This window comes from Drosophila busckii, unplaced genomic scaffold (assembly GCF_011750605.1).
Source record: "Drosophila busckii strain San Diego stock center, stock number 13000-0081.31 unplaced genomic scaffold, ASM1175060v1 chrUn_07, whole genome shotgun sequence".
Classification (NCBI taxonomy): Eukaryota; Metazoa; Arthropoda; class Insecta; order Diptera; family Drosophilidae; genus Drosophila; species Drosophila busckii.
The window spans coordinates 980891-1008043 of NW_022872723.1; the positions used below are offsets into that span (position 1 = coordinate 980891).

Here is a 27153-nt window from a genome sequence, read left to right on the forward strand (position 1 = left end):
GATTGATCATATACATTTTGAAGCAGTATAAATTGTAAAATGGGGATATTATTAAAGTATTTTTTTTCAAGCCATGGCCTTAAAAGCCATATTCGACGGGAAAAAAGCAATTGCCCGAGCTGTAGGATACCGATATATCGCATATGATCAAAGATTTAAAGTTTAACATCGATATAATCAAGAACATAGGGAAATATCGTCAACAAGTCATCGATGGTCGATTTTTCACATCACTAAGCAGTGTGGCCAACTTTGACTCGTCAGCTGTAGCCTTATCGGCAATTTAAAATAGCCAACAATAACTGTTGCCATATAATGAAAATAGTTAATTGACAAGTGTTTCTAAAATGTCAAAAATGAAAAATAAGATATATCTGTAAGCATATTCTTCAACATTCTTTGTGGTAAAATTATTTTAAGAATGGCTAAAATCACTCTTCGCAAGATTCTTGAGTTTATATGGAGTTTTCCGCATGAAAAGCAGCATATCTGGCCATGAAAATATCTAAATTCGCAAACACTCAAAGTCTCCAACGTTGTTAGCCGGATTTTTTCATTTAATTAATAATATTAACGCGGCCTGCCAACAACAAAAACAGTGCAAAATAAGTGATTGTGAGAAATGGTTCGTTAAGCGCTTGGTGCTCAAATTATAATTCAACGTATTCTCAATTAACGGAATAATAATACTAATCGACCCGAGACCTTCAGCTCATTCAAAACCAAATTATTTGAATACCAAATTGCAAAAATATAAAATGAAATTGTCACCATTGCAACGGCTTGCACTAGCTATACTATTTATTGCTGCCCACTTCAGCACTCCACTGGCAGGTGCTTCTCCAATTGGATGGGGTAAGTGTCATTGTCGTAAGTTATTATACAATGGCTGCGAGAACTTGCAAATTGGTTAAAGTGTTCCCAATTTCAACGTTGTGTCTACGCTGTCAGTACAACTGACCTTTAGAGTTTTCTCCCCTTTATCAGTCTTCATTCCATTTTCAGCGCTTCGGTGCTAAAAATCTAATAGAAATCAATTTGCAGTGGAAATGAAAGTGTGTTTGTGTCTTTATGTTCACTTATGTAATCAGCAGCGGGGTTGGCATTTGAATTCGTACCAACTGAATAATACGTTCTGCTCATATCTTTGCAAACTGCATACATTGACATACTAAGTCTGTATTATGTTGGCCAAATGCTCTACACGTGCCTTAAATAATGGGAGGGGCGCGTGGTTGTAGCTAACTTTGTTGTTAGCTTGTCAGACGACTATCAGCTGATTATCAGTTTTAACATTCAGCATGCGTGCGTTAATGCTTTGCCGCCGCTATCTGCATATCCCTTATTTGTGTTTATCAATTGATGTTCACGTTCCGATAACAAATTGGTATTTCATAATTGCACACAGAACCAGTCTCTTTTGGACTCCAAATACATATCATTGTATAATATCTCTCTCTCTCTCTCTCGGTCGCTGTTGTGTTATGTTCGAATGTACCTCTTGCAGTGTATTTTGCACGCACTTTCACCCACTTGTGAGAGAAACATCGCATCGTGGTACGTCATCGTTTGCAAAGCAAACAACAAATCAAGAAAACAGCATTACTGCCACCGCCACAGGGCAGGCATAGCGGCCATAAAGAGTTGTTCACTTGTCACGTAAGCCGCGAACACATTGCCGGCATTTTGGCGAGATTTTGCTGATATGATTCTTTCCGCTAGCATATAGTATCGACTTTCATTTAGCTTTGTTCCCCAAAATTGTTTACTCTGGGCTCTCATGTTCACATGAACTCAATCCTCTGTGGACAGCATGAAATTCCAAGCAACTTCTCAACAGGCCGAGGAATCGAAATCTATTCACATACATATGTACATATGTACATAGTTAAGTGGTCGAGTTACACATTAACGCAAGTTACAGTTATCCACGTGTTACTCAGAGCTTTGTGCACCTGTTGCTGCCAAAGAGTCTAGAGAGAGAAAATAGATGTTTTATAAATTAATGCAAATTAAACTGGTATTAAACCACATACCTATGTACATACTCCTTATGTATATGTGTAAAATATAATACACCTGCATTAGTTGAAAAAAAGAAAACAAAATTGAATATAGAAAATAGACATGCATACATGAAAATTTATTAAACTGCAATTCTTTGGTTTTTGTCTCAGCTTGGGAAATCATTAATGCTCTCTTATCACATAAAGCCAGTCAAAATGTGAAATGCCACAATAATGCTTAGAGAGTACCTTTGGAATTTATAGATCAAATTTTGGAATATGTGGATTATCTAAAGGTGTTTAGGATCAGTCGCATGTTTCGAATTGAATGAGTCTCTTGACCTTATGGTATAAATTAAATATTGCGACGCAAGCATCAAAATAAACAGTGCGAATTTCTTATCACTTCATTCATATGTATGTATTTATATTTAGAGAGCCTAGAGGTTAATTCATCAATAATTGTGTGGTTACTGAAAGATTTAAGAGAAACTTTTATAGAAAAATTCTTAGCATACATAAATATTGTGTACAAGTAAATATTATAAAACACTATTAAAGCTAACTTTGCAAGTACACAACTTGCAAAATATATTTTTGACACACCGTTGACCTCAAGTCGCAACTACGAAGGTCAAAATGCTCTAGTCCAAGACCTCGTCAGAGCTGAGCCCCAATGGAAAGGTTTCGTGTATGCGTTTTACAATAAATATTCAATTAGTCACCGATTAATGTCTACAGTGGAGACCCACCACCAACACTAATGAATTTCTATATCTGCACGTAAACACAGTCATCAATATGGCTAAGGTTTGTTTTGTTTTGGTTTTGCGAAGCTAGCCCAAGCTGCTAGGCAAGTTGAGCACGCGTCAGTGACCCACAATGCTGCCAAGCTTTGGCCAATCAATAGTTTATTAGCCGCGCTTGGGCTGTGCGACAGGTAATTGATCTATTTGAGAGAATAGATAAGTTACGTGAAAGTATAATCCCCAGACAGCCTTCGATCTATATTCGTTACGGAACTGAGTGCTGCCTGCTGTTCCAGCAGGTGGCTGCTTGGACTGAGTTTTCATTCCGCGCTTGTGGCGATTTATTGTTGTTTGCCGCTTCAACTTCCATGATAGTAGAATAATTAAAAAATACATATATTTATTGCGAGTACGCAATGATCATTTTTATTTATTTTTGCCAAATTCACACCTGCCACGTTATTCAAAATAAAAGCCCCTTTTTGAAAACCGGTACTCGATTCATCTGTTCCATAAAAGTAAGATCTGGTTTTGAAAAACGATTCTAACTGCAGCCATATATTGCCTTCTGTGTTTTTTGTTGTCATTTTTATTTTGATTTCGTAATTCTATTACGTTTCCAGAGTAGCTTTGGGGATTTTCACGAATATTTTTTGTAATTCAATCCCGGTATCACTTCCATCTTATCAGGTTGGCTTGCGCAATCCGGACTGTAGACATTGGAAAGGCAAATTAGAACGCAATGCATATGAATTTATTCAAAATAAGTTCCGAAATATGAAATCGTTACGGTTTTTTCGTTGTTTTAAATTGGGCAGGAAACCAAATCATGTGTGCTGAGGGGTAATTCAATTAAACGTCCCTGATTGAGTTTAATTTTCAATTCTCCAGCTCAAACACACCCACCAGCCTTGATTGCCATCAATTAATGTTTACTTATGCATTTTATAGATTTTGCTGTCACGCTGAGAAATAAGATTCTGTTTCTGGACAATGCATGGAACACAATCACCACTGCGGCGCATGAGTACGAAGAGCTTACGGCGCTGGCCTTTGATGAGGCCGAAGAGATGATCTACTTCAACGATCAGCTGCATCAGAATGGCAGCATATTCTCGCTGCACAGGGACGCGTCGGTCGCCACACACATTGTGGAGCAGGCAGTGCAACGTACCGGCAACGAATCAGTTGCCGGCTTGGCGTATGATCCACTGAATCGGAATCTCTTCTGGGCGGACAGGCGTAAAGGGAAAATATTCTTTGCTAGCATTGATACGCTGTTCACAGCGACGCCCAAGGTGTTGGTCGATTCGAGCGGAGATGGAGGCCGACCAGACGGAGTCGCCGTAGATATTTGCAGGCGCCAGTTGTACTGGAGCAACTGCCAGATAGGGCACGCTAGTGTCGAGCGCATTAGTCTGGACGGCAAGCAACGAGAGGTGATAATTAAAGAAGACATTGACATGCCACGCGGCATTGTAGTTGATCAGCTGTCAGATCGGCTTTACTGGATCGACGACAAGGTGGGCATTTTTTTCACAATCGAAAGCGCACGTCTGGATGGCAGCGATCGTAAATTGATTGTGCAGGGCAAGCACCAGGATCCCATACAGTTGGCCATCACAGAGGACGCTATTTACTGGACAGACAAAATAAGCAAGGCAGTGTGGAGTTACCCCAAGCCCAAGCCTAGCAACACACTGACCAGCTCGAACTCCACACAAAGTACAGCCGAAACACAAGTGGAAGCAAATATGGTAAAGCAAGCTAGCTGGAAGGATGAAGTCTATGGCATTGTGGCGCGCACAGGCTTCTACCAGCGATTGCAGAAGGATGAGCACTGCGCCAGTGTCGTGCGCAAGGTTAAACAGCGTTTGGACAACATGACCAACGACAAGACGCATGTGCGTAATCTCGTCGACGAGCGCCTGACACAGCTGCAGCGCGAGCACTGCCTGAACGGCGCCCAGTTTATAAGCAAAGGCAACTTCTGCATCTGCCCGGTGGGCTTCAAGGGAGCCCGCTGTGAGATTTCGGAGTGTCACAACTATTGCGTACATGGTACCTGTGAAATATCTGGGATGGGATTTCCCAAATGCTACTGCCAGCCGGAATTTTACGGCGAACGCTGCGAGTACTACAAATGCAACGGTCATTGTCTTAACGGTGCCAAATGTGCCGTGGACAGAGAGAGCGGCGAACTAAGCTGCGAATGTCGCGGCAATTTCTTTGGTTCACGCTGCGAGCACAACGGCACTGAAGACTGCGCTAGCTACTGCCAACTGATAAGGCATGAGCCGGACATTATTATACCCGACAGCTGTCATGTCATGTAAGTCAACAATGATCTCTTTCTATAATAATTGGCTAATGGTCATTTTCATTTCACTAGCTGTGAGGAGCAACTGAGAGGAAATGGCACAGCTTTAGTTGCATATTTTCAACGCGGCGCTTGCGGCAGTCGCAGTGTCTGGACCGGCTCTGTCATCATTGTCGTTGTGGCAGGTGTTGTGCTCAGTCTATTGCTAGTGGCTCTCATTGTGCACGGAATACGTCGCATATACAAGCCAAAACGTCCCCACATCAAGAAGACATTTGTAGTTCGCAAACAGGCGCGTCACAATTCAGCTAGCGATACACCGCTGACTAACCGTCCGCTAGCTACGGAACAGTGCGAGATTACGATAGAGAACTGTTGCAATATGAATATTTGTGAAACGGTACGCGCTCTGGATTAGACACTAACTGCATTATGTCTAATTTATATATTTTTATATTGTAGCCCTGCTTTGATCCCAAAATGGTGGAGCAAACATTTTCGTCACGGGATCGTAAGGCACCGTGTGTAAAGGAGGACAAAAAAATGCTTATTCACAACATGGAAGATGATCTATCGTAAAAGTGTATCATTCAACACATTGTTGAGATCGTTTCAAACGAACGCCTATAACAGACAAACGAGCTAATTAAGCTGTTGGTAACTGTTGGCTCCACATTCATGTGCTTTTCCAAAAAGCTCTCTGAACAGCCTAGGCCCAAAACCTCTCCCACAACACGCAAACACTTACAGCCACCGCACTTTTAATTGAATTAATCATGTACTTAGCAGTCTGTTAATTAGTTTGGTCTCATTAATTTATTGAGAAAGTTATCCGAAAAATATTGAAGTTCCTTGGCAGCAGATTGCCAAAATTTCATTAGAAGGATTTTTTATCGTTTACATAATTATGCTTGCATACATGCTTTTAATTTCTAGAAGCTATTACATGCGTGGATAACATTTTAATATTTTTGCCTTACTGCATTCGCTAATGAAATGAAAAAAGTAGCAAATATAGAAGATTTAAGTCACTTGACTGACCTTAGCATTATTTCACAACAGAACACACACACACATGCACACAGATACTTGAAACATGTACTTATTTTAAGACGTAACAGCATCTGATTTCAAGAACGATCGCCATTTGCACAAGGAGGCACAATTTTGTGATTCATAACGGTTAAACTGTTGCAAGGATTATAATGCGTACTTATACATATGTGTGTACACATATAAAATGTAATCTTTGACTATTGTAAATAATTAAAAAAAAAGGATTGTTAGAGCTTTTGAATAGTTCAATCTAACCGTTCAAAGTTCCTTAATTAGATAATTTTTTTGTTTTATACATACATATACAATTTTATTTTTTACCGGTTTGTCGATACGTCATGACATTTGCAACTGCCACACACAAAAATATGTAATCCGAATTGCACCCAAATTGCCTAAGTACTTAAGTTAACCATAAAACAATTATATATGTATATACATATGTATGTAAATAACAGTTTACAAAATAGTAAACTCTTACCCTCAGAATAATGTGTAAATATCAATATATGTGTAAGATAGCTTTTAGTTGTAACGTATAAGACACCGGTTAATTGGTAATGAGTACGTACCTTGCAGTTGTAATAAATGAATTTGTTATTAAAACTCCTTTTCTCTATTTTTATTTGTTCAACGTATTAATAGCGACTGAGCTCATATAAGCAATTACGAGCTAGAAACAAAGAAAATACCTTTATCTTTACATGAATCATTACAATGAGTGTCATCTTGCTAAAATATCGAGAGTAGTTACTGATAAATTATACAGATGAATATAATTTGACAATAATAATTTTTTACATTACTCATATAAAACTTATAACAGAAAGTACCAAATTTATAAATATAAGTAATAATAACAGTCACACATTTTATTGTATACAGTTATTTTCTTACACACAGTACAAATAACTATGAGCTTAACTTTACTCAAGCATTTTTTGAAAATATATATATTTATCCAGCACTACTATTAAACATGATTGTGCAGCCCTGCGACACGCTTGAGCTTGAATACAACATGCTCGGGCTGGATAATTCGGATAATGTGCTAGAGATACGCATTTGTTTTCGGTAATACCTGCCAGTTTCGATATACACTTTTTTCCTTAATATCGATGTTTTTGCAGCTCTGCTGTAAGTCACGCCGACATTTTTCGCAAAAGTAAAAGTTATATTTTTACAAAATAAACATTACGCAAAATACATATAATAAAGTATAATTTTAAAAAGCAGAAGGCATGGTATGTGTTAACTAGTTACAATAATACATTTTCGTTTATATATGTACGTATGAGTTTTCAATGTTTGGCGTGCTCGTGGTTGACAATATTTGCGCATCTTCTACTGACTTAAAATGTTTGTTCGTGTCGTTTGTTAAGATTTATATGCAAGAAGCACATATGCCCAAATATAATATTTAATTATAAATTAAATAAATACGCACAACAAACGGTTTAACAGTACAAATGAAAACTTTTTTACCGTGTGTATCTATATCAGTGTGCAGCTCTAGCAACAGCAGCTGCTATTACCAACAGCCAAATCCCCACCCCCACTTCGCATGCATATAGCAGATGAGTGCCCACTAACGCTATGACATTTGATTTATATTTTCAGGGAAGCAACGATAGAGCCTCCAGATCACCTCGTTCGGATGATCAGCGGGAAATTAGTGAAATGCCAGTTACAAAGCGGTCGCGTTCGGACTCTGGTAAGTGTTTTTTTTGGTCGGGTAATTTGTCCATATTTGTATGTATGTATATGCATTAAGTATCTACTAACAATAAGTCGGAAATAAAATCGAATCAATTATATGCATACGTAAGTTTTGTTATAAACGTAATAAATAATTGCCAGGAATTGAACCGAAATACAAAGATTTGTAAGCGTATGAACATAAGATTTTTCTTATATTTATATAAATATATATATTTATACATATATAAATTTGTATATATTCGCAGTAAACATAAACATTGCATACACATCTATGTTTCTATTTTCTACTACTTCTACTTCGTTGCATTTTAAGGGCCAGTATAGACGCTATTAAATAATCGGTCTTTCTTTTTGTTCTGCTTAAGTAATTGCAGACTTCATAATCGCACGATGATCTCAAGTGAGGTGAGGTGAGAGTCAAACGAAATAACTAAAACCAATATGAAAGTAAATCAATCAAGTCAAGACTATGTACGAATCGACTCCAAATCGAATCAGGTGTCTCTTAAACAAACATCTCTGTCAATGTTTGTGATATTTTGAAACTGTATCAATTTACTTACCAATAGTATCTAAACATATACCAAATGAATTAACTAGGGCCCTCACAGCCAGGCAGTATCGCCAGAGTATCAGTGAGTCTTCGCCGCATCAACACTGAAACTAACAAAACAAAAAGCATATAACTATTCTCTCTCTCTCTCTCTCTCTCTCTCTTCTATATCTCTCTTTTTTATAATTATTTTTAATTGTAAGCGTTAAGTGATATTTTATGTTTCTAACTACTACTAAGTCGTTTCATCGAAATTCGAGTTACGACAACGATCGAGTTTGCCAATACTACTACTCCTACCACTACCACTACTACTGATGCTACTCTCAAGCAACCAAGAAACATCAGCCGGCAAAGAGTAGCTTGCTTCTAACATCGTTCATGCCGAGTTCTCACCATGGTCGCGAACATCGGTGCCCTACTCTTGATTGGCTCAACGTCTCGTCTCTACCAAAAAATGTGCTACGCGCCAAAAGCAAAAAAAAAGAATGAAAAAGACTTGTTGGAATGATAGAAAAGTTTGGATCGACTGATACATTATTATGGCTTTTTGTTTTTGAGCACATGTCTGTGTTGTTGTTGTTGCTGCTGCTTTGTGGTCCGATTGTTCAGACATGCAGCCATATGCATGACTCTATAGCTAGAAAAAATAGTATACTCCCTCAAATACTTTGTATGTATTAAGCAACTCTTAGAAGAAGGAAAGCAAAACCAAAGCACACATACGAATTAAATATAAAAATTAAATAAATCGAAAGAAAGAAAACGCTAATAAATAAACATCACATGATTAAGGTACGGCGGAAAAACTTAACCAACTTAAAACATATTGTTGCTCTTATTATCGTTTCAGCGTCTTGTTTTCTTTTTATTTTTCTCTTTTTTATCACTGAGCAATGTAATGTGTGACCCTTCAAGTCAATAAACCACGCCCCTCAACTCATGGAATACCGTATCGATACGCACATAAGGTCGCTTATAATTTCTAATTTTTATCAATACATTTACAGAAACTGTGCACACTGTCGATGCCGATGCCGCATTCCTGCCTCAACTATGAACAACTGTGAGCTTAAACTGAATAGTGTATCTTGAAATTTCAGTCCTTAAATGAATGCGGATTGTAAGTCGGTGTGCACAGTTTCTTTGTGATTTGTCCTTTGATTTCAATTCGTGGGGCAAACACTTACCGGAAGGTTGGATGCCATCCTGAAGAGCTTTTAATGATTTCAATTGAAACACGACAAATCGGCATTAAACTAAATCGTATATACAGACAGATACATGCAAACACTAACAAACAAACACACACACACAACACATTATATATATATTTACATGAAAATAGTCACACAGTCCTAAAGGATATTATATATCAGAAATCATAAAGGCAAATCGTAGGTTTCTTTTTATTACTATAGACTATACGTATAAGTTAATCCCTAGAGATCCCCAACAAAAACGAACACTTCCCTACTCGCCATCCGCCCTCCCACCACCACCTAACAACAAAACCCCATCCCGCGTGGCTCCCACACACAAAGGCCCCTTCCCCGCCACCGTACCTTCGAAAACTTTTATTTTTACGGGGTGCTTTCTCTTTTTATTCTTGCATTTTCCAGCATTAACGAATGACTATTGCAAATGCCCCTGCAGTCTCTCAGACTATATGTATGTACATACATAGGAAGAATTTATGTACATAACTGCATATAAAAAACGTTAAGAAACAAACAAACAAAACAAAAATAATCGTGAAGAAACACGCTTGAGGCGTTATTATCATAATGAAGAAAGTTGATCAAAATTAAAATCAAAGCAAATTGCGCACATCGATATACCTAGAAATAGTCTCTCTAACCGCATTTGTATCTGTAATTGTAATTGTGTTGTAGCCTGATTGAACCGTCTGCCGACTGGGAGCAGTTCCCGATCCTCCCCAGAACACACAATCACAGCTGCAAACTTAGCCATGTGTAGCTCGCCGCCGAACAGCAAACAGCTTACGATTAATAATTTTTTTGTTTGTTCTATTTTTTCCTTTTTATCTTTGTCTTTCTTGCAGGCGCAACCGTTATTTTAGTTTTTTGTCGCTTCAAATGCATACTCCGGCGCTTCCACTGCGCTTCGGCCTATTGTTGACCCCGCCTCCAGTTGTTGTTGGCGGGTGCCTGCAATGATATTTCATACTTGAGTTGCCTTTGGAGCCGACACAAAACACAAACGCATTCGCATAAAACAAAAGAAAAAAAATATACTTACCTATCTAACGATTCAAATTATATGAAAGCAAAGCAGAATGACATCAAGTCATAAACAATCGATCGACTAGCTGATCCTCCATTACCTTTCACCCCGTGCGAGATCCACTAATCTCTCTTCCCAATTCTAGGCAAGTCAACGGACTCCAAAATTCCATACCTTTCGCAGCCACTGTATGACCTCAAGCAGACTGGCGATGTGAAGTTTGGGCCCGGCACACGATCTGCTCTCCTCGGACTACTGGGCGGGGCTCTGCCTAAGCTGGCCTCCGAGCAGCATGACCTTGTCAGCAAGGCCAAGAAATACGCCATGGAGCAGAGCATCAAAATGGTATTAATGAAGCAGACACTTGCCCATCAGCAGCAGCAGTTGGCGACGCAGCGCACCCAGGTGCAAAGGCAACAGGCACTAGCTCTCATGTGCAGGTAATACACATACTATATTTGTATTATTCGTAAACAATTTAAGTGGTTATCAAAATTTAAGTGGTCATCCTATTCAAAAAAGAAAGGTAAACTTTATTGTATTAAAAATACTCAACCGAAGAACACAAAAATCTTCATAATGATTCAATTAAGTGCCAGAGGGATTATCCTAGAACCTAGAATCGGAAAACCGCTTAAGTACACGCTGTGATGCACAACATGGAGTTTATCAAGTGAATAACACGCAATGTGAATCAGTGCTCCGCGTTATTGGAGCTGATTCAACAGTTAACTGTTGTCTGTGCTCTCTCCTTTGGCTGATAAGATCTGAGCGTGGCCGAAGCTTCACATATTTAATAGCATGAACAATATGGGATACATTACAATTTAATGGTGTTATTTACAGGGTGTATGTGGGCAGCATTTCGTTTGAGCTTAAGGAGGATACTATTCGCATTGCGTTTATGCCGTTCGGACCCATCAAATCAATCAACATGTCGTGGGATCCCATTACACAAAAGCACAAAGGCTTCGCATTTGTAGAGTATGAGATACCGGAGGGCGCCCAATTGGCGTTGGAGCAGATGAATGGCGCTCTAATGGGCGGACGCAACATCAAGGTTGGCAGGCCGAGCAATATGCCCCAGGCCCAGCAAGTCATTGATGAAGTTCAGGAGGAGGCAAAGAGCTTCAATCGCATTTACGTAGCCTCAATACATCCTGACTTATCTGAGGAAGACATAAAGAGTGTTTTCGAGGCTTTCGGTCCCATACTATATTGTAAGCTGGCCCAGGGCACATCGGTGCATTCACACAAGGGTTACGGCTTCATTGAATACGCCAACAAGCAGGCCATGGATGAAGCTATCGCCAGCATGAATCTTTTCGATCTAGGCGGTCAACTGCTGAGGTGAGTGAACCCCAAATGCATTGCTGAGCTTGCTCAACCTATACTACGAATTGCAGAGTTGGACGGTCGATAACACCGCCTAATGTGCTGTCGTGCCCCGCCACGAACTCGACGATGCCAACAGCAGCCGCAGTGGCCGCTGCTGCAGCAACGGCTAAGATCCAGGCTTTGGACGCGGTTGCCAGTAATGCTGTCTTAGGCTTATCGCAAAACACTCCCGGCTTGGGTATTGCGGCTAAGGTGAATACATTGCCCGTAATGAATGCAGCTGCAACGGCGGCACTTCATCCCTCTCTCGCTGTGCCCACTGTAGCGGCCGCAGCTTTGTTGCCACCTGGAATATTTCAAGCGCCAAATCTTGGTGGACCCAGTCTGCTTGGTATGCCTACTGGATTACCTGCTTTGCACGTTCCACCCACGCTGCCACCCCCGGCACTGCTAGCTACACCACCAGTTACTTTGGCAGCTGCAGCAGTAGTTCCCGCAGCAGTGGCAACTGTACATAGCATAGCGGAGGCTAGTAATGGCGCATCCGCCGTGTTATCGACAGCTGCGAATAATGCGGCAGCCACTGCCGCCAATTTATCGGAGAACATCAAAAAAGCACAAGAGAAGCAGCAGGAAGAGTTGCAAAAGAAGCTCATGGACGAGGGCGATGCCCAGACGCTTCAACAGCAGGAGAACATGTCCATCAAGGGTCAAAGTGCGCGACAACTGGTAATGCAAAGGCTAATGCGACCACAGGACTCGCGTGTCATTATTTTACGAAATATGGTCGGTCCTGATGATGTGGACGAGACTTTGCAGGAAGAGATTCAGGAGGAGTGCAGCAAATTTGGCACAGTCAGTCGAGTTATCATTTTTAAAGAGAAGCAAACAGAGAACGAGGACGACGACGAGGCTGAGATCATTGTTAAAATCTTCGTTGAGTTTTCAGCAACTGTCGAGGCGATTCGAGGCAAAGATGCCCTCCATGGACGCTTCTTTGGTGGCCGCCGCGTTGTTGCCGAGCTGTATGATCAGTCACTTTTCGATCAGGGGGATCTGTCAGGGTAAAGTGATGCGATGCGACTGCGTCTTTAGGATTATTGATTTGGACCTTTTTTTGGCAGCACAGCCTTTTTTACGTAGAACTTTAACAACTAATTATTTATTACTTTCACCCTGAGTCACAAGTCAGTCAGGAGAAAGAAGATTGTAAATTTGGACAGAATAATTGATGAGCCGAGCATTATAAACAATGGTGATTTGATGTTGAAAACTGATTCATATAGTGTAACAAATCTGATGAGCCCTTTTTCGCTTCTTTAATAAGCTCGTGCATTTGTTATATTTCACTTTTCAAGATTCATTTTCGCAAGAACACATACAACAATTGAATATTGTACATTTTATTAAATTCAACGCTTGTAACAAAATATAGTTTTCCATAAAATAAATAAATACTAACTAAATATTTAACAAAATGATGTTTATTTGTTATTCAAGAACTTAAAAAGGTATAGAATACATTTAACTATTTTTTTTTAAGTAATAATTTGATTGCTAAAGAACTTACTCCCAATAAAAGAAGCAGAAAAACTGAATCACAATTTAATAAAAAAAAATTTATCTTAATTAATCCAAAAATAATCAAAAAAAAAAGCTGGCTACTTTTATCATGTTAAATTCTGAGTGTTCTAAAAAAAATTAAATAATTTATTTTTCTGCTTAAAACTCTTGATGTAACACGACCATGATATAATTTTATGTGTAGAATAGATCCTATTTTAGTTCCCGAAGGTTCCTTTCTATATCCTTCGCAAGTAGGTTAAATCAGTCATACAAAAGTACAGTACTTTGTTTGTATTGTTTTTACAATACCTTGAACAGCTATTTTAATAAATCCGACCAAGAATGAATCTTCTAAGATTTCATGTTAAGTAGCGATCGAAATAACTGTTCAATTAATATAAATATTTTTATTTTTGAATTTCTACATTTCCCAATGGTTATTTTCGAAAAGTTGTATTGAGTTTAATCAAATATAACTGTTTGTTATAGACACACACAGAAGAAAACGCTCGTTCACTGAGAGTTTGTTATAGGTTGAAAGGCTATATTATCTGATTATATTTATTTATTATTCCACAGGTCAAATTGGGCTTATTTGATTTTATAGAATTTCTCAAATTTGCATTACATTGGCACCATAATTTATTGATTGAAAAATTTATTTATTTATCTAATGTCAACTAAGTACAGTCGACGATAAAAGAAAAGGATTACAAAAAATATAAAATTAAATTTAAAAAATGATTTTAAATTATGTTTTTGTTTAGATTTGATAAACCTAATAGAAATGGAGTGTTAAGGCAGACCCAACATTCGTTGGCAAAGATGGGGAAAACCTCAACCAGTCTTGATATTGTTAGTATTTAATAGGTAAAAGAAGTTTAAAATAGATTTTTAGTAATACATCAGAGGCCTCTGTGTTGATAAAGTTTCTTGTAATCAGCACAGAGTACTCGTAAGCAGCACAGAGTACTCGAAGGGGTTCAACGTTAAGTGATAAAGGAACAGAAAATTTTCGAGCAGGGAATGAGAAATTAAAGTTGACTCAACAAGATGAGGAGTCCAATTTCCCCTTTAACAATTTATTCATAAACATGACCCTTAACATAATACGCCGATTAGCTAACATATGGGAAGATTAAATTAAAAGTAGATCGGATGTAGTAATAATACGCGAAGATCAACTCTGGAAACAAAGTTAAAGCTCGCAAAGCACATAATAATAAAATTTGTTGGACAGATTCAATACTATTATGGTGGTTTGAGTATTGTGGAGACCAAACACAAGAGCATATTCCAGAATCGAACGAACAAGAGATGCATAAAGTAATTTAGTTGTGTAAGGGTCATCAAATTCTTTAGCCCATGTTTGATAAAGCCGAGAACTTTAATTACCTTACTGACAGTTAGAGAAACATGCTTGCCAAACTTTAGCTTACTATCAATGAGAATACCTAAGTCATTTACTTCTGCTTATCTATTGAGATCTCTCAATAGATCAAACAGATCAAACTGATCAATGTGGTAGTTGACTATGTGAGGCGAGTGTCTATGGAAGGACATTACTTTACATTTAGAACAGTTAAGTGTTAATAAGTTGTATTTACACCAATTGACAATGCGGTCAAGATCTGTCTGCAATGAAGTATTACCTGACATGTCTCTCAACGATAGGCATAGCTTCACATCATCAGCATACATTAGAACGTTTGATCTGAGGGCAGATCTTTGATAAATAGATTAAAAAGCAACGGTCCAAGGTGACTACCCTGAGGAACGTCACAGACACTGGGTGGGAAACCACTGACTTGAAAACTACCTTTTGAAATAATATAAATTCGGGCGTTAAATCGCGATTAGCACTCTTACAGCTAGCGACAAGTCGCTAACTCACCAACGATGATTAACGGCTTTACTAAAATCAGTATAAATAACATCAGTCTGCATTTTTTTTTGAAAAGCTTTAACCACCCTTGAAGAAAACTCAAGTAATTTGGTGGTGGTAGACAGTTGTTTAACAAAACTTTGCTGATAAGGTGATATAATTGAACTACAGAAATGCATAAGTTGAGATGTAAAATTTTTCAAATAGTTTAGGTGTAGCAGACAAATATTGATATGGCCATTCTTATGGAACGGAATAGTGAATGATTCCTTCCAGACTGAAGGCAATGAGCAAGATTTAACGGACAATGCAAAAAGTCTATGTAAAATTAAGTATATGGAACCGGCGCAATATCTAATGAAAGTACGCAACCTGGTATGCCATCTGGCCCTGGAGTGAACACAGGTTTCAATAAATTTAGTTCTCGCAATATCGGTTCTTCGGTAATTACAGGCTCTGGAATAAAATTAGATTAGATAATCGTTGTAAAGTTGTAAGTTTAATAAGTTAGACTTGGCAGTAGAATAGCGTGAAAAATCAAAACTGTTCCCTGTACGCTTATATTATTTAAAGTATCGCGATTTTATATTTTTTAAACCAGCTAACTCACGGGTAAACCATAGAGGCTTTATAGACCTACTAGGCTGCCTTCGAGGAACGAATTGATCAAAAAAGTCATAAAAAATATATAAAGAAATTTCTATGTTATTAGTGGCAAAAAAGTGAGACTAGTCATGATTTATAATAAGGCTATTTAATTTATTAAAGTCGGCTTTTCTAAAACACAGGGGCTTAAATGCTATTGTACTGTGTACAGTTTGCTCTATAGCCGGCACTTCTATAAGTAGTTGGGTGGTAGCACTAAGCATACTAAGTGGTGATAGGCATCTTCGTGGAGCACAATCGGATCAATTCTGCTAACAATGCTAGCTGAAGGATCTGATACAAATATTAAATCAAGAAAACGGTTTGTTACATATTACGTAACGTGTATTTATTTATTAAGCTGAAAGATCAAAGTATGCTATCAACTAAACTGATGAGAGTCTGTAGGACTAGCTAGATCTAAAATGTCCTATCTCCCTTGTAAGACAAGATACATCGTAATTAAATTCCCCAGTCACATCAGTAATATATTATCCCTATCTAGGGAGAGCATACGAGGTAGTATTAATTGATAATTGTTGATATAAATGTTCATTCTTCTAATGATAATTTCAAATACATACCGAGATAGCTAAATACAGAAAGATACCAGAGCATTTATAGCAGGAAATTGAACAAACAGTCCACTCTAAACTGCAAAATACCAATATAATATGCAACAATTTAAATCCGAAAAAAGATCGGCTTCAACGGCAACTAATACGCCACCACCAAGTAACAGACGGTCACATCTATAAGTGGTATATTTCTTTGTCAAAATTGATGAACTAGAAATTTCAGGCTTTAACCAGCAGTGAGGCAAGAACATTATAATCAAAAAATAATACTATCTGGCTCTCTATAGTCTCTCACGCTGTAGAGTCAGTTAAGACGATGATTAGACTGCCCGCAGAAGGAGTCACAAAATAAAATATCGTTAGTCTGAGCTCGGAGAGAGGAATAGAACTAACTAATTAAAGATTTTCTTTTTTTAGCTGGAATCAGTGTGAGACAATTAGTTGAGCGGGTAGCATATTAATCTGTTATAAGAAAAGTATTAATTTTGCATACTTGAAAATTTTGAGTGCGCATTTAAACTTTTCAGATCAGTAATCTATTTAATTCTTGTTTTAAATTCTCACCTAATGCGTATGTATCTTAGATAATCTCTATATGTTCTTGCGTGTTGTAGCCCTTGGAAGAGCATAATCTTTAGATGCATTCGCTCTAGTGCTACTACTAAACAATGCTAGCTGTGTGTAACATAAATGTGAGTGCTGTAAATAACGTGAGCTTTAAATCATTCTACTTAACGAGTTGTTGTTGATGACTTAGACAATACTGTTCTGATATACAAGTATGAACTATCTTCCATAGTGCGGTTGGTGGAGGGGTGACACGGATACATTGCTATTCGGCCAATTGTTTATGCATCCAGCGGTTTACGGTAATAAAACGGCTCGAGAGTCTGCATGGGGGATGGCACTTTCTATATATTCAGCAGCATAAAAGCATGTAAAGGTCTTACGTAAACTAGATATAATGAGGCATGTATAAGGAGGGCTAATCCTGTGGGCGAGATTTATCGACTATTCAGAACTTAAGGCTGTCACTACTCTCCGTTAAGAATAACACTATTGTCCTCTTATTATAAAGAACAGATTTTAGTAGTTTGTACAGGATCCGCGTTATTGTCCAGTGTTATCATGATAGCTTTGAGTCAATGTTAGTACTCATTTAAGAAGTTATAACTATATCTTAGGATTTATATCCATGTCATAGGATCGCAATTGTAGCCCTATCTTCTATGGGAGGAGGAGAGTGCACCTTTGAGACTACCTACGGATAGATAACGATATGAATAATAGGTTACAAAATTTTTGTTTATGTTAAGTGGTAGTTACATTAAAAACATATCAGATCAGGTGTTTTTTACCACACGAATTCTTAAGTTAGGTACTTCATACATCGTATAAATGCCGGTCACACTACGTATAACATATGGACACTAAGCTTTGAGATATCACAGCTGCTTTTAGGCTCTAAAGGAGAGTTTCTAGGACGTCAACTATATTCAATGCACCCATGATCTTACGTGATTTTAGCTAAGAACCGCGTACAGTCTGCTTCCCGGCGCCCTGTCACGGAGACACACTAAGCATAAAGAGTTATTCGCTTACAAAGTGTCTAAATTTTAAAAAAAGATCGCCTGCGACAAAAGCGCGCTTTTATGGTATATTTGAGAAACAAATCGATCTCCGATCCTATCGAATGCCAATGTCGAGTAGAGCATGGCCACAAGCGGGAGCAATTATAGACCACGGAGCTTCACGGTTATCGAGCAATCTGCTTTATTGTGCTCTCAGCAGGCACTGGGATGCACTCCATGCATTTGCCATTTTGGGCAAATTTTATGGCCAGCAAAGCGACAATGATGAAAAAGAAAATATGCTTGGTGAGGGTAATAAGTAAACAAATCTTTTACCATTAATCGGCCAAATGAAATAGGGCACGACTAGAGAGTAGTTGATAAGCAGCGTTATTTATTTAATGTGTGCAGCGCAATTGACAAAAAATGCCAATAACAAAACCACCCCCTTAATACAAGCACCGGTTTCTAAAAATATAAAAGTCACAAAAACAGAGAGAGTACGCAAATAGGGCGTATACAAGAGACGCCTCAAGCCAACAATAACTACACAGCAATGATCCGGAAAACATTGTTAAGTTTATTAGCAATTGAAACCAAACCCCAATAAAATACTTTTACCAAATCTTAATGTGCTACTCTTTTAATGTGAATATGCACTAATTAATATGCTAGTTTAACAAACTTGAACACACAGATCAATTAATTATATCAGAGATAAGAAAAAACAGACAGTCAGTTTATTTATTCATATGATATTCTTTATCAAGCATATCAAAGCATTAGATCTCATTAAAAGTAATAATCTTTATACAAAGCAGACATATATCCAAAGTTCCCTTTTTTTTTGTTTGTCTACCTATAACTTGTTTTTATGAGTACCCAAATTATTTAGCATGTGTTGCCCTCGCTCAAGATCACGAACTCCAGCCCGAGAGGAGAATAAAGAGTTTCGCGACAATTCCCATGACAATACAGTATCATTGAGTGAATTGCTAGATGAAGACTTTCAATGTCTAATGCGCATGGCACGAGCCATGTGCAATACTCTACGACGCCCCAATGATCGTATGACATGTACTAGCACGCTGAGCGAATTGGAGAAGTTTAATGCGACCGACTCGCTTGAAGTTAAGCAAAATGTGCGTAAGTTTTTAAGATTTTATCTTAAAGTACTGCGCTGGACGCAGACTTATCAGCCTTGTGTCTATGATAAATGGGTAAATAAAGAGTTGGATATCTTAATCCCGTTTAAATATTAATCTTTCAGTATGGGAATTGCAGTCAAAATACAAACAAATTTATGCTTAACGAGACCGAGATGCAAGTTTGGCTGGAAGAAGGCAGATCGTATATGGCTATGAAAACCTTTGAGGATGGCTCAACTATTATATACTCGGCCGTTGCTAAAGATCCTAGCGCTGGCTGGGATGATGAAGGTTTCAAAACATTGGCGACAACAGCAAACCAGCAACATGAATGTGATTAATTTTAAATGTATACGCCAAGTTACTAACTATATGTATTTCGTTTTTTAAAACGCACAATAAATGTTGCGAGATTCGGTGTATAACTTTTAGCTTAAAATTACATACAAAGTGGATACGGTAAATGGACGCAATGTGTTACAGTTTGCGAGATTCTTGTAGCTTAAAATTACATACAAAATGTGGACGGCATATGGACAAGTTACAAAACTAATATTATATGTATGAGCTTCGATCTACTGTTAGCAGAGCTAAGGCACTTTGTCAAAATTGCTTTTTATGGCTATTGCCTTTTACTGTTCACTTGCGTATAATTGCAGACGCGCCTACTATGAGAACAACTCCCAATAGCAATTGCAACGATTTGTGGACGCCGGGTATGCTGCCGGCATTGCAAGCATCACTGGAGCAATAGCACTCTTCCCAATACACGCCATTCTCATAGACGCCCCAGTTGCAGACACCAGTTACGCCCGTATCTGAAACGGACGCGCAACGTCGTATCACCTGACGCCAACGACCATCCCCTAGAAAACAGACAAATCTTATTCCATGCGTATTTAAATTTATGCTATCTTTATACACTCACAAATGAAACCGCGTGGACCCTGTTGCACTACCTTCATGCAGAAAGACCCTGGCATGTGAGACTCATCGCTGTTGCACTCTATAGAAATATGCTCAGTGCGATTAAATCGTTTATAGGCGCCACAGCTGTCATGTCCCTTGCGATCCTGGTCCGAAGAGCACTGATAGCAACGTATGGCCAAGCTGCCTGCCAGTCAGAGTAAGTTATTAGTAAATAATTTCAATTAATAAACAGATGCCACACCCAAAAGACCAAGTATTGTCAGTGTATTTATATCACTATATGTATGTCTTACCACAAACGGCCAACGACAGGAGTAGAATAGCCATGCGTATTAACGTAGTCATTATAATATTTGTTTTGGTGTACAAAAAAATTTGATTAATACAAATACAAGTTTCTTGTCAATTTATAAGACAACTACAAATTTTTAGTAATGTGGAGGTCGGGCGGAATAAATTTATAAGACGATAACAAAATGGTATTTTGGAGGTCGAGCGATAAGTATTTGCAGTGCTGTAAATTTTTTGGCGCTTGTTTAAATAAGCTTATCATTTCACATATGCTCATAGAGCTTTGTCATAGAGATTCGTTATTATTAGCCTATTTTAAACTCTTTACAGCACAGCTATTTTTTTTGTTCACGTGCACCCAATCACAAATCAAACGTTGTTTTTATTTTTATTGGCCTTAGCGGTAAGTCGAAATTTAATTTAATAGCCACATTGTAAAGCTTTGTCGTACACCTAATAATTAAGAATAGCAAAGAGTCTATTTTAGTGTAAATCCCACATTGAAGCTTTTAGCCTAACATTTCTAAAATCAGAAAAACGGCTAACAGTTGCGCAATTTAAATAAATACTTGTGGACATTACGTAAAAACAACTAAATATATTAATATATAATAAATTTAATTCAAAATTAAGTTAATGCTAAATTATCGTACACATTGTACAAAATCAAAATTGCAAATAATAAAAATTAAAATAATATAAAGGATTAGAAATATATATTATTATTTGCTTTTATTTCTTTATTTTATGTCAACTATGGACAGTCGACGATAAAAGAAAATATTAAATAAAATATTAAAATAAATTAAAATATTTAAATTATGTTTTTGTTTAGCATGCACAAGTGACTGACTAAATGCTTGTCTGTACATTATGTTTGCCAGGCCAATCAGCTACAGGCTAATGTTAGTTATTAATAGTTAAAAAGTTAAATAGATCTTTAGTAATACAATCAGAGGCCTCTGTGACAGAGTAAAGTGTGTTTTAATCAACACAGAGTACCGAAGGGTTTTTTGTTTCATGCCAGTGAATAATTAGTGTACTAACGTTAAGTGATAAGGACAATTTCGAAGCAGAAATGAGAACTTAGTTGAAAACTCCAACAATATGCGGAGTCAATCCCCTTTAACTAATTTATTCATAAACATGACGCAACATAATACGGCGATTAGCTAACAATGGGAGATTAATTTAAAGTAGACGATTAGTATAAGATGGAAGATCAACTTCTGGAACCCATTTCAAAGCCTCGCAAAGCACATATAAAAGTTTTTGTTGACAGATTCAATACTATCTGATGTTTGAGTATGTGGAGACCAGAAAACCAAAGAGCATATTCCAGTAACGGCCGAACAAAGAAGATGGATAAATAATTTATGTTAACGCTCTCAAATCTTAGCCCAGTTTGATAAAAGCGAGAACTTTACCTACTGACATTAGAGAAACATGCTTGCCAAACTTTAGCTTAACTATCAATGAAGAAATAGACCTCCAGTCATTTACTTCTTGCTTATCTAATTGAGATCTCTCAAAATCAACAGATCAAAACTGATCAATGTGTAGTTGACTAGTAGGCGAGTGTCTATGAAGGACAATGTACTTTCATTTAGAACAGTTAAGTTTTAATAAGTTGTATTTACACCAATTGACATAGCTTAGGCATAGCTTCACATCATCAGCATACATTAGAACGTTTGAATTCACAATGACTGAGGGCAGATCATTGGTAAATAGATTAAAAAGCAACGGTCCAAGGTGACTACCCTGAGGAGCGTCACAGACACTGGCTTGGAAACCGCTGACTTGAAAACTACCTTTTGAATTCTGTTAGTTAGGTAATTAGATACCTACTTCAAAAAATTCTTTGGAAATCCAATCATATTTAATTTATTTTTTAAAAGTCGATGATTAACGGAATCGAATGTTAAAAGAAAACGAATATTTAAAAAAAAATAACTGGAATTCTTGCAAATCGGACTGAGCTATCGATTAACTGCGATCGGGTATGACTTTTCAGATTAGACTATCGAATAAAACAAATTATCTTCTATCGAGCAGAATCTCTCAGGTATCGAGCAGATGTTTGTGTTTGTAAAAAAAAAAAAACAGAAAAAGTGATTCTTCAATTTGGAATTTGTATGTAGCTAATTTGGCTGGCGAGAACAATATAAAATTAACAGCCTTATAGTTCTCCGTGCGCGGTAAGTTAGCATAATGGAGTCACAGTAAACTAAAATATTTGCAACGAAGACAAAGATAGCAACAATTATTTACGTCGAAAGAAAGGTACACAAAAACGAAAAACTCTAAACAAGATGCACACACAGATCCTTTGTTTATACGTAGAGTGATTTGGATTCGTTGCCACGGCACCTGTAACTACTGCATGTTGATGCCCAGCTGACTGGATACGCGTGCTGCAGCAGGCGAAGGCTACAGACTCAGAGGCAAGAAATTCTAGTTAGCCTTGCCTTGATAAGCGCAGACTGTCTGTCGCATACGCACAATAACTAAATATGAGTGCAAAAGTTGATGTGAATATGTGATTTATTGCGGGCGTATGTGCACTAATTTGAAACAACACTTAGTTCCAATTTAATCTCGTGAGTTACACTTTCTAATGCATTATTTGCTAATACGATGCTCGTATGTGTTGTATGTATATATTAGAGCGCACATATACAAATGTGTGTACTTACTAAATATATATGTATATAAGTATATATTTGTGTTAGTGTTGTTGATATTTGATTCGTTGGTGACGTTAACGCGTTTCAGATTCAGGCTGCACCCTTCCAGATTGCATCGAGTCTTGCCAGCTGTCTTACGCACTCAGAGCAGTTAAAATAATTGTTTCAAATTCTTACGCAACGCATGTCTAACAATAGCCCTTTAAAAGCAATTGGTCAGATTCCAATCACGTGTAGACTGAGCCTGATAAGAGCTTCTGCATGTACATATAAATATTTCTTTATAGCTATGCGTCCACTGACTTTCATTTATGATTAGATTTGAAAGTCTCCGCTCTGTCTCAGAGCTGGCTGTAAAATAGCTGCATCAGGTTGGCAAAGCAATTAGAAATGTTTGGATCTATTCTCAAATTTTAGTTTTCGTTTACAACTGTTTACGAACAGACATCTAACCATATTACACAATTTCAGGTCCCTCGGCAACTGAACAGCTCAGCTCAGAGAGGGAGGGGGAATATCTACAGGCAGTTTCGATAGCATACGCACACTACTCGTGCTAGAGTAAAAAGCAAGCAAACAGCGCATAAAATGAGCTGCAAGGTGCGGCTTATGGAGGATGGATCACTGGACGAGGAGCCGTTAACGCTGAAAGAGATCGCTTATCAGAAATTATGCAATAATTTAGATATCATAAGCAATTGCACAGACGATGGGCCGCACACGCTGAGTCCTGGCATTGTGCTGACCAACGAGATTTGCGATGCATTTCTGGAGAACTTTCAGCGTTTTCACAGGCCACTGGACGATCGGGTCATATGTCTATTCAACGACACGAGGCGCACTTCCCTGAAGATTGTTAATTTGCGTTATAGCACGCTGACCAGCACAGGTGAGATGACTTAGACTACATATCAAGCGCTTCCGCTTTTTTAAATGCATCTTATTTATAATTGAAGGTCTTGAGACACTGATGCGGCACAAGTTGTTCGCGTTATCCATGTGGTACTGCCACAAAATCACAGTGCAATCACATCACCTCCTGGCGCGCTACGGTGACAGTCTGCGCTCCCTTGAGCTGGGAATCAGTTCCCATCTGTTGCAGAACGCAGAACCCAATGAGAAGGAACCTGTGGACTTTCAATTAACGTGCCCGCATCTACGACGTCTGGTGCTTAACGGCGTCGTTATGCATCATCGTTTGCAGTTTGCTCACTTGCAGGACCTAAGTCACCTTGATTTGACGTCATGCGTGCTAGCGAACTTCAGTCTAGAGGCCCTTAGCATGCTGCCCAACCTACACACCCTGATCCTTTTTAATGTATGGCCAATCGCCAATCAGTTGCACGCGATCTGCTGTCTGCGTCGCCTTTCAACGTTAGACATTTCGATATCGAGCACGGGCAATGGACATGGCACCTATGATTTGCCCGATCAGACGCTTGAAATGCTCATGGATAACCTGCGGCATCTGACCCATTTGGACATCTCCGGGACAAATTTAGCAGGCAACGGCGTGGCCACCAAGGAGTCAAACTGCGTCAACACCAAGCAAGAGCAGCAATTCGGACCCACCGACATACCAGGGCTCGCATCCCGCACTCAACGGCCGCTGCAGTTCCTCGGCTTATACCATACGGCGCATTGGGCGTGCAAGCGGCACGATATACCTGCTCTGGAGGTAGCCGGCGACGCCAATGAGCAGCAGATACTCACCGCGGCGCGCTACTACCACGACAGACCTGTGCTGCTAACAAGGGTGCGCTAGTTTGCTTTTCCTTGTTACGAATCTTTAAAAATGAAACGTAATCTTTTTTTGCAGGTTCTTAATGATCTATACCATCTTTTTCGCTTTGAGAATTGCAAGGATATACACACGGCTTTGGATGTAGTGCTCTGCGCAATGGACAGGCATCTGAAGTTCAAACACATGCAAATCTCTGGAAGGTGAGAGTTCAACATTCTATTTTGCACTGTGTGTTCGTTTACTAAAGAAAATGTTTATAATTCTATTTCCTATTAGCGCAACATTATTCTATATTGTTAAGGGGCGGGATCGCTCAAAGTTTGGTACGCTATTGCGTAATCATATTATTCGAACCTTGCTCAACGGCATGGAAATGCATCTGACGGATGACACTATGCTGCGGAATGGCTACCTCACACTGACACAGTTCCACATGCCTATGGATGTGGTATGCAATGCCCACGAAACATATTAACAGTAATTGAAACAGCATTTAATTATATGTATGTATTTCCAATGTGTAGCTGTTCGAGTACGAGCGACTAATCAAGATTCTACTGCATGGCGTATCTAAGACGGAGCAAGAGGGTTTTGTGCAACGCATCGCTATTTACCTGCTCAACACACTTGCCTGCCAGGTGGATGGAAGACAGAAGCTCTTCCTCGGCGAATTGGGCGTTGTTAGCGTAAGCTTATACTCTGAATTTTATTTTCTAACCCATGGCCTAATGAAGTTGTACTTACAGACGATGTTGACGCTCATTAAAGATCGTCTGACCCGCTCCGTGTTTGACGATGTCATGGAGGTGGCGTGGTCGACCATGTGGAATGTAACCGATGAGACTGCAATTAATTGTAAAAGATTTTTGGATGGACGTGGTATGGAGTATTTCCTTAAATGCTTAAACGTGAGTGCAAAACAAACCGCACGTTGAATCTTGTGTTAATGCATCTCTTGTCCAACTAAATCGCAGACTTTTCCTGATCGAGACGAGCTGTTGAGGAATATGATGGGCTTGCTCGGTAACGTGGCTGAAGTTAAGTGGCTGCGCCCTAAGCTGATGACTCAAGAGTTTATTGAGGTGTTTGCTCGTTTACTGGATTCACTCAGCGATGGCATCGAGGTGGGTCGTCTTTGTGGAAGACTAGCCAATGACAATGCTAATCAACTGCGCTTCCAGGTCAGCTACAATGCGGCTGGAGTGCTGGCGCACATTGCCTCCGATGGCGCCGAGGCGTGGACCATCAAGACTCCCTCACGGCAACACGTACTGGAGCGCATGGTGGCCGCCATTCAGCGCTGGAACATCAAGAGCGAACGTAACATTAACTATCGTAGCTTTGAGCCCATACTTAGTTTAGTGCGCTGTTACGAGACGCCCCAATGCCAGCACTGGGCTGTTTGGGCGCTGGCCAATCTTACACAGGTAGTCAAATAAGTTGTTCAATCAATTGCTAGCAACGTTAGCTCTCTAATTGCTTCTGTATTATCTTACTTAGGTGTATCCGGACAAGTATTGCCAACTGGTGGAGCAGGAGAATGGCATTCAGATACTAACCGAGCTCATAGAGCACGAGAGCCCGTACTTTGAGATTAAGCGCATTGCTCGTATCGTCATTGAGCAGTGCGATTTGGGTGTGGAGCGAATGGTGGAGGGCTAAGCGAAAGCCTTTGCGATACCTTAGGCTAAATATATTCAAGTTTGTTGTAATGTTTATGTTTTTAAGGCAGCAGCAAGTGTTATCGTTCTGATTCTTCCTCAATTTTTATGTTTACTCGAAGAAAAAAAAGCAAAAAATTTTAAATGCGGCAGAAAACAAAAGTAGAATAGAATTTAAATAAGAAACGCGCGTTTGGCAGAATACACGGAGAATAGTATATATGCATACACATATATATTATATATATTTAAATAATTAATACGATATATGTGTAGTATATCATGTTGTAAGTAAACAAGCGATTTTTTTTAAGACGAGATTAAGCCCCTGTCGGAACTGTAAATATTGTTAACAAAAGAAAGTATAAAGAAAAGCGAAGCCGCTGCAGTTTGAATAGATCCCCAATTAAATATTCCTATGCCTATAACTGAGAAATGTATGTTTCTATTTTA

The 27153-nt window shown here is 38.6% G+C and overlaps 5 protein-coding genes across 8 annotated transcripts; 4 read left to right on the plus strand and 1 right to left on the minus strand.

The window, feature by feature from the left end:
* Positions 1-592: 592 nt before the first annotated feature.
* Positions 593-6731, plus strand: LOC108600876 (protein cueball). The gene is made up of 4 exons (XM_017988689.2): positions 593-855; positions 3707-5087; positions 5148-5475; positions 5538-6731. The coding sequence occupies exons 1-4, from the start codon at positions 759-761 to the stop codon at positions 5652-5654; spliced, it is 1923 nt and encodes a 640-aa protein (XP_017844178.1). The 5' UTR covers positions 593-758; the 3' UTR covers positions 5655-6731.
* Positions 6732-7337: 606 nt separating this feature from the next.
* On the plus strand, positions 7338-13421 carry LOC108598857 (poly(U)-binding-splicing factor half pint). The gene is made up of 5 exons (XM_033294734.1): positions 7338-7375; positions 7752-7845; positions 10799-11093; positions 11500-12003; positions 12060-13421. Exons 1-5 carry the CDS (start codon positions 7373-7375, stop codon positions 13057-13059), a joined length of 1896 nt encoding a protein of 631 aa, XP_033150625.1. The 5' UTR covers positions 7338-7372; the 3' UTR covers positions 13060-13421.
* Positions 13422-19034: 5613 nt separating this feature from the next.
* LOC108598867 lies at positions 19035-19745 on the plus strand. Of its 2 annotated transcripts, none has more exons than XM_017985625.2 (2): positions 19035-19456; positions 19507-19745. In XM_017985625.2, exons 1-2 carry the CDS (start codon positions 19133-19135, stop codon positions 19723-19725), a joined length of 543 nt encoding a protein of 180 aa, XP_017841114.2. In that variant the 5' UTR covers positions 19035-19132; the 3' UTR covers positions 19726-19745. The 2 variants fall into 2 exon arrangements, with proteins under 2 accessions (XP_017841114.2, XP_017841115.2); XM_017985626.2 differs by having other exon boundaries at positions 19035-19378.
* Positions 19746-20004: 259 nt separating this feature from the next.
* Positions 20005-20716, minus strand: LOC108598868. The gene is made up of 3 exons (XM_017985627.2): positions 20608-20716; positions 20313-20498; positions 20005-20250 (listed from the first exon to the last, which is right to left on the minus strand). The coding sequence occupies exons 1-3, from the start codon at positions 20657-20659 to the stop codon at positions 20024-20026; spliced, it is 465 nt and encodes a 154-aa protein (XP_017841116.1). The 5' UTR covers positions 20660-20716; the 3' UTR covers positions 20005-20023.
* A 1981-nt stretch (positions 20717-22697) lies between these two features.
* On the plus strand, positions 22698-27132 carry LOC108601016 (protein zer-1 homolog). 3 transcript variants are annotated; one of them, XM_033294761.1, is made up of 10 exons: positions 22701-22806; positions 23767-24184; positions 24252-25051; positions 25115-25239; positions 25316-25487; positions 25564-25725; positions 25786-25947; positions 26014-26163; positions 26221-26466; positions 26540-27132. In XM_033294761.1, the coding sequence occupies exons 2-10, from the start codon at positions 23884-23886 to the stop codon at positions 26699-26701; spliced, it is 2280 nt and encodes a 759-aa protein (XP_033150652.1). In that variant the 5' UTR covers positions 22701-22806; positions 23767-23883; the 3' UTR covers positions 26702-27132. The 3 variants fall into 3 exon arrangements, with proteins under 3 accessions (XP_017844380.1, XP_033150652.1, XP_017844379.1); XM_017988891.2 differs by having other exon boundaries at positions 22698-22806; positions 26014-26466; XM_017988890.2 differs by lacking the exon at positions 22701-22806 and having other exon boundaries at positions 23697-24184; positions 26014-26466.
* The last annotated feature ends 21 nt before the right edge of the window (positions 27133-27153 follow it).